The sequence below is a fragment of the Otolemur garnettii genome, unplaced genomic scaffold (assembly GCF_000181295.1).
Source record: "Otolemur garnettii isolate 467f Iridium unplaced genomic scaffold, OtoGar3 scaffold00112, whole genome shotgun sequence".
Taxonomy (NCBI): Eukaryota; Metazoa; Chordata; class Mammalia; order Primates; family Galagidae; genus Otolemur; species Otolemur garnettii.
Window position 1 is genome coordinate 4038558 of NW_003852507.1, and position 10261 is coordinate 4048818.

At 37.1% G+C, this 10261-nt stretch overlaps 1 protein-coding gene across 8 annotated transcripts in view; it reads left to right on the forward strand.

Moving 5' to 3' along the window:
* The window catches only part of RHOT1 (ras homolog family member T1), a 73739-nt gene that overhangs the window by 35146 nt on the left and 28332 nt on the right, over positions 1–10261 (forward strand). For all 8 annotated transcript variants that reach the window (XM_003797182.2, XM_003797183.2, XM_003797181.2 and 5 more), the window contains exons 9-11: positions 4027–4125; positions 4880–4988; positions 6804–6924. In XM_003797182.2, the coding sequence (XP_003797230.1) occupies positions 4027–4125; positions 4880–4988; positions 6804–6924 (329 nt within the window). The remainder of the gene's footprint in view (positions 1–4026; positions 4126–4879; positions 4989–6803; positions 6925–10261) is intronic.

Sequence of the window (10261 nt, forward strand, 5' to 3'; positions counted from 1 at the left end):
GCAGCTCTCTAACTCCTATGCTCAAGTAATCCTCCTGCCTCAGCCTACCAAGTAGGTGGGATTACAAATGTGAGCCACCAGGCTTGAAAAAATATGAAAAGAAATAGTATATTGTAATGTGTGAAAATTATATTGAATTCAAATTTCATCATTTCATAAAGTTTTATTGCAACACAACCACGCTCATTTGTTTGTTTGTCTATGGCTGTTTTTATGCTGTGCAGCCAGAATTGAGTATTTTTGAGCACACTCATATTGGTACTCGCAGTCTGTTCTCACTAATGCTCAGTGCTCTAATTGTACTGACACAATTTTAATTTGACAACACTTCAAGTTGTCTACCACGACTTTGTATTTTTAGTGCATACCCATCATGTCAAAACAAGAAAAGAAAAGGGTAGATTTTTGGATTTTTAGATAGGAAAGCAGATATATTTTCTAAACACAAACTATAGTTCCAGCATAATTTTATTTTTCTTAAACCTTGATGCAAGTGCAAAGGAAATTTCTTTGTTTCATAATCCTTGTAAGATTAGTCTGAAAGTTGAGTTTCCACCTAAGTTGCCATTGGAACTAATTAATCTGCAGAACAGTGACATGATCAAAGGAAAGCATCAAGAAAAGAATATAAAGTAATTCTGTAAATGTCTTCCAAGCAATGAATATACTCCAGTTCATAGGTTTGTGGATATGGACATGGGTCATTATGAAAATTCTGATACACACACAAATCAAGAAACATAAAATCCACATGGATAGAAACAAATGAAGCCCTCCCAGCAACACTGATAAGCTGAGCCCGTTGAAAGTTGCACAGGTAGATCAGAAAGGATGCTGTCAGTTGTGTTACTTAAAAGTGAAATAATGGATCTTTACACAGTCTGTCTCAAAACTTTTGTAGTAATTTCATGTATCAGTATTGGTAGTATGTGTTTGTGCAAGAAGATGTTTTCATAGATGAGACATGTAAAATGTTATAGATCAGCATATATTTATATGTTAACTACAAACAATTGTAACTGGGGGCTTGGTAAGCAGAATGTTATCCTTCCAAAAAGAATTCCATTCTTCCTCTTACTAGACGTATAATGCAGAGTTATACTCAGTTATTATATTTTAGATTTTGTCAGTAAAAACTTTGTGGAAATTTATTTCTTTCTATAAAAGTACCTGCGTGATATCCTTGATTTTGCCTGTTGGTCCCAAAGCCTAAATATTCACTGCATGGCCCTTTACAGAAAAGTGCCAGCTGCTAATATAAGTAGTTAATCTGAATCATCCCTTAATCTGACTCTGGTTTACTCTTATTCCTGGGTTAGTATTCCTTAATTAGAATGCTTTCTAATTTGTTCTTAATCCAGTATTTCTGAAACTTGCGTAATCATAACAGTTACTAGGTGTAACTGTTAAAAACATAAATTCCATTCTGCTTCAACTGAGTGCTTTATTTTGTGATTAAGGAAATCTGGGAAGCAGTCTTATACTATAGGATTTACCTCTGAGACCTTAGCCTAGCAATACATTAACTCCCCTCTGTCAATTTGTTCTCAATTTTTTAATTGCTACTTTGTTCTCAGCCCTATTATTAGTCTGCTAATCTGTTAATCCCTCTTCTCCTGCCCCAGTCTCACAAGAGTAAAACATCTACCACCATCTGTTATTCATTTCTCAGCTAGACCTACCTGATAAGTTAAAAATATATATATATTTTTAGTCTACACTTTGTTTTACCTAAGTACAAGTTTTAAATCTAAGCTTAAATCAGAATCTTCTAATTTATTTATTTATTTAAATTATTATTATTATTTTTTGAGACAGAGTCTTACTGTGTCACCTTTGGTAGAGTGCTGTTGCATCACAGCTCACAGCAACCCCCAACTCTTGGCCTTAAGCTATTCTCTTGCCTCAGCCTCCCAAGTAGCTGGGACTACAGGCACTCCCACAATGCCTGGCTATTTTTTGTTGCAGTCGTCATTATTGTTTAGCTGGCCTGGGCTGGGCTTGAACCCTCAGAATCTTCTATTTAGACAGCAATAATAAACTTTTAATATGGATTGAGGTAGAATCATCAAAAAGATCATATTCAAAATTAAAGCCTGAGCTATAAATGTTTCTAGTTATGATGAACTCTATATGACCCATGATGCCCTCAGCTTACCTAATAATGGAAAAGATATGACTAGTCTATAATAATTATGCTTACTGTGTGAGGGTTTAGAATGTTGGTATATGAAATGTTTTTCATTTATTGTAAAAATTTTTACAACTTTATTAAGTATAACTTTTAATATCTTTAATAGTGGTCATTTTTGTTGTTATATTTTAAGATGATTAGTATTTAAATATCACATTGGGCCAATACCTTAGAGCACTTTAGCTTTTGATGCATTTTGAGCTTTAATACAAAATATGTTACTGGGTGTTTTTTTTTTTTCTACTTAATTTTTCTCAATGTAGCCTTTTATTATGTGAGCAAAAATCACTTGCACAAAAAAAAGGTTATTTTTAGGTTCTGTTTTGTACGTTATTCTAGCTATTATTTTTGGAAACATTTAGATTATTATATAACAGGATTTTTAGAGTAAATAAAATATAACAATACATTCTTTTTCTTTCTTTTTTTGCAGTTTTTGGCCAGGGCCGGGTTTGAACCCACCACCTCCGGTATATGGGGCCAGCACCCTACTCCTTAAGCCACAGGCACCACCCAACAATACATTCTTTTTCAATCTTGTATGTCTAATAGAAGAATCGCTTTTACAGAAGCAGTATCTTACCAGTCATTATTTTTTTAAATCAATTATCCATAGTTGTAGATGTTACGGGTTGTATTTCACTTAGCCCTCTTACAAAGGAGGTCCTATCAAATGCTCTCTGAGTGTTTGCCTTCTTTTTTCTCGTTTCTTTCTAATCTCTTTATATCTTACATTTTCTCTTTTTCTCACTGTACCAAATTGCTCTCCCAGAGACCCCATTTAAAACAAGAAAGGGTTGTCTGTGTATGTTTGGAAAGTAATGATTTCCTTTCCTATTTTTAAAGAATTCTTTTTTTTCTGCATTTGAGTTTGAAAGCATGATCAAAGCTTTTGTCCTTGCCATTTTGCTCTGGATAGCCATCTGACTAAAGTTCTTAGTTAATGAGTACACATTTCCTCACCTTGCCATCTCATTTCTCTGTTTCAGATAGGTCCATAAGAGATCTGCCACCAAGCTTATACAGAGTTCAGAGATCTTTCTGAACCTTATTTATTTAAGTTCCTAGACACCATCAAGAACTTACTGAAAGTTTTATTCTCAGAATCTTTGACAATGATTACCCTACAGTGGTTATACAAAGTAGAACCATGTGGACCTTATTTGTAAATAGTGAAATACTCTATTCATTATAAATCCTAAAACAAAATTAATGAAGTTGGCAAATACATTTCCAGTAGCATTAGTTACAGAAGTTTCAGAGTCATAAAATGTAAGGTTTTTATGAAATGTAAATAATTCTTAAGTAAAAGCCTTTTATACTTATTATCCAGTGATATTTTGTCATTTATTTGTGAATAAGCACAATTAATATCCCATCTCTAATATACACACACAAGAGACAGATCAAAATAATTCCCATTCTGCTACCAAAAGGTTGATGGTCATAAATCAGAAGTTGGAAAGGAAAAAGCCCTTAGCAGTTTTAAGACTCAGCTCAAATTCTTTATGGAATGAGGGAGGACATATTAAAAATAAATAGTTTTTCTTTATGTGACTGGGAGAATGAATCTCTCCTAAATGTGAACTTCCCATCCTTACAGAGCAGAGTCCAACCATTCCAAATAATCAGTGCAAGTAACAGTTGCCTAATTTACTTAAAAAGGTTCAAGTATAAGAGTAAATGGCTTTGCTTTAGTTCACTCTTCCTGTTGGTTGTATTTGATGTTTTGTCAAAACAATCATAATTATTTCCAGTGTTGCTTATGAAAAATCACATTTTGAAATCCTACTCTAATTAAAATAGTTGTTTCTTGTCTCAATGATTTATAGATGAAACCGGCCTGTATAAAAGCCCTTACTCGTATATTTAAAATATCTGACCAAGATAATGATGGTACCCTCAATGATGCGGAGCTCAACTTCTTTCAGGTAGCTATCTTTTATCTTGTCCATTTGCATGCCTTTGTCTTTTTGCTATAAATTTTTTTTTTTTTTTTTGAGATACTCTCACTATGTCGCCCTTGGTAGAGTGTCATGGCATCACAGCTCACAGCAACCTCAAACTCTTGGGCTTTAAGCGATTCTCTTGCCTTAGCCTCACAAGTAGCTAGGACTACAGGCGCCTGCCACAACACCCAGCTATTTTTGTTGTTGTTGTTATCATTGTTATTTAGTAGGCTCAGGCTGGGTTCAACCCCACTGGTGTGTGTGGCCAGCACCCTAACCACTGAGCTATGGGTGCTGAGCCTGCTATAAAAGATGTATTAGTGTGAACAACAAAAACAATATGTTGATAAATATGTCTCTTTCATGTAAAACTATCTTTGACATCAAGCTTGAATAGCCTTTACTTAGGGTATAAAACTCTATTACGTTTAGAAATTGCGGAGTATTTTTGATAGTTTCATTAAGGATGAGTTGAAATCTGAACCCTGAATTATTTTGTTTTTTGGGTTTCGTATAACACAGCTGCACAAAGAGTCCTATGTTTTAGAAATGGGATGGGGGAGTTAGAAAAGTTTCTTTCTAAGTATGACATGTTTTACATAAATAATACAATGTGGAGACTATACTAATGTAGAATTTGTTCTTTTGGTTGAAAATTTTTATTTAAAGTGTGGCAGATGATTGTTTTATGTTATTTGTGGTTTTAATGCTGGTTTTGCTATTTTTATGTCGTTAGAGAATTTGTTTCAACACTCCATTAGCTCCTCAAGCTTTGGAAGATGTCAAGAATGTAGTGAGAAAGCACATAAGTGATGGTGTGGCTGACAGTGGACTGACACTGAAAGGTGGGTGGATGGTGTTTTCCCTCTTTCGAATTTACTGTTTTCTAAATATGGCAGAAGGTGAAGGTCTTCGTTACATTCTTGATACTTTAAGGAAATGTTAGTATTTATGCCTGAAATCTGACTGGGATTATTTAAGAGTTGGAAGAGGCTGAACAAGGTGACTCTCTCCTGTAATGTAGCACTCTGGGAGGCAGAGGCGTGGAGGGCCGGGGCAGGGGGGTCCTTTGAGCTCAGAAGATCAAGACCAGCCTGAACAAGAGTGAGACCCCATCTCTACTAAAAGTAGAAAACTTAGATGGGCATTATGGCAGATGCCTATAGTCCTAGCTACTTGGAAGACAGGTGGATCACTTGAACCCAGGAGTTTGAGGTTCCTGTGGAGCTAGGCTGAGGCCATGGCACTCTAGCCTGGGCAACAGAGTGATACTCTGTCTTTTGAAAAAAAAAAAAAAGAAAAGAGCACAGCGCCCATAGCTCAGTGGGTAGGATGCCAGCCACATACACCACAAGGCAGGTGGGTTCAAACCCAGCCTGGGCCTGCTAAACAACAGTGATAGCTGCAACAAAAACATAGCCAGGCGTTGTGGTGGGTGCCAGCTACCTGGGAGGCTGAGGCAAAAGAATCGCTTAAGCCCAAGAGTTTGAGGTTGCTGTGAGCTGTGGCGTCATGGCACTCTGCTGAGGGCAACATAATGAGACTCTGTCTCAAATAAACAAAAAGAATTAGAAGAGATGGGCCATTATTAATAATTATCATCCTTACTATTGGTATAAATTAGGAGCAAGGGAATAGATTGGTTCTCAGGGATTCACAGGTCCATCTGCGCTAAAGAGATATCTGGGACAAATACACTAGAACCTCTGTAAGGTGACTACCCAAGGAACTATAACAAACTGATCAATATACAGAGGTGGCCAACATAAGGAGCTAGGCCTGCTATGCTGATAACATATATGTAGTACACGTCTGGTCTGTGAAAATTGGGTCAACTTAAGGAGGTAGTCAATGTGTGGAGGTGGTCAACTGTGAAAGTTCTACAGCATGTCTTAAATTCTGGGTACTTATAAGCAGCCTTTAAATTCTAGTTATTAGGAAATTTTCACTATGAGTCAAATTTACCAAGTGTAGAATGTGTCCTATATAATATATTATGGAGACACAATGAAATCAGAAATAACCAGAATTTTCCATCATAGAAATAAATTCAAAGATCTGCACAGCATTTTCTTTGGCCAGATATGGTGGCTCATGCCTGTAATCTAGTGCTCCTATAGATCTAGCACTCGGGGAACACTTGGCGCTCAGGAATTTGAGACCAGCCTGAGCAAGAGGGAGACCCCCGACTCTACTAAAAACAGAAAAAAATTGGGCAGGTGTGGTGGGATCCCCTGTAGTCCCAGCTACTGGGGAGGTTGATTCAGGAGGATTGTTTCAGCCCAAGAGTCTAAAGTTCCTGTGAGCTAGGTGGACGCCATAGCACTCTAGCCCAGTAAACAGAGCAAGACTATCTGTAAAAAAATTTTTTTCATTTGTTTCTGTCATATAACTTTATGAATGTGGGTATATTCCTTGGGGTGTAATGTTGGCCCTTTCTTCCAGAGCTCTGTTTTGCTGAGCTGGGTGTGTTTGTGATGGAGTTTTGAAATCTGCTGTTTCACTGAGATAACTCGTGAACTTCATTTTGACCTTTCTATGCAAAACTAGCATATATGTGTTCACAAATCTAGCTCTTGCCATTATGTTTTATGCTTTTCTCCCATGTGACTCTACCTTTTTTCACATCAGCTGTATTTGTTAATTTACTTTATTTTCAGGTTTTCTCTTTTTACACACACTTTTTATCCAGAGAGGGAGACACGAAACTACGTGGACTGTGCTTCGACGATTTGGTTATGATGATGATCTGGATTTGACGCCTGAATATTTATTCCCCCTGTATGTACCTTGTATTTTCTGGTTGAGTTTATTTTCCAAGTTTTAAAGTTTTATTTAGTACACAGGCTTCAGGCTACCCAGGAATCATTTGGAATTATAGCAGAGGTTTATAGCAGGTTTTCTCAACCTTCACACTGTTGACATTTTCGACCAGGTAATTCTGTGCAAACATCCATTATAGGATGTTTGGCACATCCTTAGGTGCCAGTAACAGCTCTTTCCCCAGTTGTGACTTTCAAAACTATCTCTAGAAATTGCCAAATGTCTCTCTCTCTTTTTTTTTTTTTGCAATTTTTGGCCAGGGCTGGGTTTGAACCCTTCATCTCTGGCATATGGGGCTGGCGCCCTACTCCTTTGAGCCACAGGCGCCACCCCGTCAAATGTCTCTTAAAAGCAAAATCATCCCCAGTTGACAGCCACTGATTTATAGTATGACTCAAACTTTTCCTCTTTTCATGGAGAATACAAGCACATTCTTTTTACTGAAGAAGGAGAAAAAAGATGCCAGACAAACTTGATTTTGGAATAAAGAGGTCAGAAATATACTGTTTATTGTTTTTCTCTTTCATCAGTTCTCCTCCTCCGTTAGTTTTATACATATTCTTAGTTCAGGATGAAATAAGTATTTTTCTTAAACAACTGCTCTATTTGTGGTTGTTTTCCTTTGACAATGGCATGTTTAAGTTCCGTTTATTTAAAAACGGACCTAGTGCCACCCACAAACAGGAGACGCAGGATGCCTCTTTTGTATCCTAGGGACACAGGCTTTTCGAGGATGGCAATATGCCAAGATCCAGCCTTGGAGTCTTCAGCTTTTCTTCTTCACTTTTTCAGTGGTGCGTTACCTTCAGGGTATCCTTTTTAGGATATCACCTCTACCTATCCGTGTAATGGTTCAGAAATGCTTTATTGTTTTTTTCTTCATCTTAGGGGAAGCAAAGCTCTTTCTGATTAGATTCCTAGTTCATTAATCAGTTCTAAATTGAAATTTCCCTCAACTAGGTTACTATATCTTGACTCAAATTAATTTCCCAGGTTTGTCAATAAATATATACTGAATGAATTAATTTGTCCCAGGGCCCTTTCATCTAGTTTTCTTTTCTGTCCTGTTTATGTGAATAGATGAATTCTATAAGAGATTGCTTATTGCTTTCTTAATTAAGTATGACATTTAGAAAATTACATCTCTTACGGCATTGTGGTTTACACTCATTATCTCTTTCAGTTTCTTTATGCTCTCTGCCTTTAATTTTCTACAAAATAGTCCCTATAGCCCACTTGAATCTTTCTAACCTTCTGTCCTTCACTTTGCTGCTAGATTAGTAGATGTATAAATACAAATTTGGCTGTGTCACTTCCCTTCCAGACACAGGATAAAGCCAAGATTTTTTTTTTTTTTTTGAGACAGAGCCTCAAGCTGTCCCCCTGGGTAGAGTGCCGTGGCATTACAGCTCACAGCAACCTCCGACTCCTGGGCTCAAGCGAGTCTCCTGCCTTCGCCTCCCAAGTAGCTGGGACCACAGGCACCCGCCACAACGCCCGGCTATTTTTTGGTTGCAGCCGCCATTGTTGTTTGGCGGGTCCGGGCTGGGAATTCGAACCCGCCACCTTAGGTGTACGTGGCTGGCGCCTTAGCTGGTTGAGCTATAGGCACCGAGCCAAAGCCAAGATTTTTAACATGGTATACGGGGTTATTCACGATCTGTTCTGCTCAGCTCACTCTGTGCCTTCCCTCTAGAAGTAAATATATAAAACTCTTTATAGTCCACCAAATATGTGTTGTTCCTACTTCAGAGTTTTGCCCACGCCATTTTCACTCTTTCCCTCTCTGTCTTCCCAACCTAATTAATGCCTTTCTTTCTTCGAGTTTCAATTCAAGTGATTGTGTCTCATTTTTCTTTTTTTTTTAAACTGGGCACTTATACTTCTTTAACTTTTATTTATTTTTTATTAAGTCATATACACATAGATCACGAATACATTTATGCATATGTGGGGTACAATGTGTTGATTTTTTAATACAATTTGATGTGCTTACATCAAACTAATAAATACAGCTTTCACCTCATTTACTTGATTATTATGTTAAGACATTTATATTCTACACTTGATAGATTTGACTTGAACCCTTGCAATATGCTCCATAGGTGTGGTCCCACCATTTACCTTCCCTTTGTCAAGTCTCCCCCCTCCCCTCCCTTCCCTCTCCATTTCTCTCCTTCATCATGGGCTATAGTTGTGTTCTATCTTTCATAAGAAAGTATGAGTAGATATAAGTAGGTTTCATAGAAGTACTGAGTACATTGGATACTTTTGCCTCCATTCTTGAGACACTTTACTCAGGAGGATATGTTCCAGGTCCCTCTATGTAAACATAAAAAAGGTAAAGTCTCCATATTTTTTAAGACTGCATAGTATTCCATGGTATACATATACCACAATTTATTGATCCATTCATGGGTTAGTGGGCACTGGGCTGCTTCTATGACTTGGCTATTATGAATTGAGCTGAATAATCTGGTGCAAATATCTTTTTTGCAAAGTGATTTTTGGTCTTCTGGATATACTCCTAGTAGAGGAATTGCAGGATCCAACAGCAGGTCAATTTTTAGATCCCTGAGGAACGTATTAGCTTGCATTCCCACAGGTGGCTGAGTTCTTAGGGTGTTGATGGCTTCCCGTCCTCAGGGTCCCCTTTCATGTGGGCTCCCCCACCATCCTTAGCTTATCCACTCTTAGCATATGCCTCATTCTATTGAGATTTGTTTCTGGTCTACTTTCCACTTGAATATAATTCCTTACAAGTAGAGAGCTGGTCTTGTTTTTGTCTCCATAGCAGCTAGCTTAGTGCAGTTGGTTAATGTTTATTGAACTGAATTTAAGGTGGGTCAGAAGGTCAGATTAGATAGAAATAATATCTCTTCACATCATTTCAACTCATTATAATGTTGGAATTAATATAAAGCTCATGATTATGGCTTATAATTTAAACATAGGAAGAACAAACCCATTGTAGTTTAATCAGGATTATTTGTGAAAATTTTTTTTCACTTTTTTTGTTTTTTACACTCTGGAAATAATATGAAACATTTATTTGACATATTGGACAAGAGCAGAGCTAAGTTAATCCAACTCTACTGCAGCATTAAGAAAGAAAAACATCCCTTTACTGCAGTATAAGTTTTAAATGCAACCTGCACAACAGTGGGTGCATGTTAAGTAAAACACAGCAAGACTGCTGTTGTCCTGCCAAGGACTTCCTGTCCCTATCCAGGTCCTATTGAAATATTGATGGTCCCATTAGTTTTATTGAAATAAATTATCTTTTTTTTTTTTT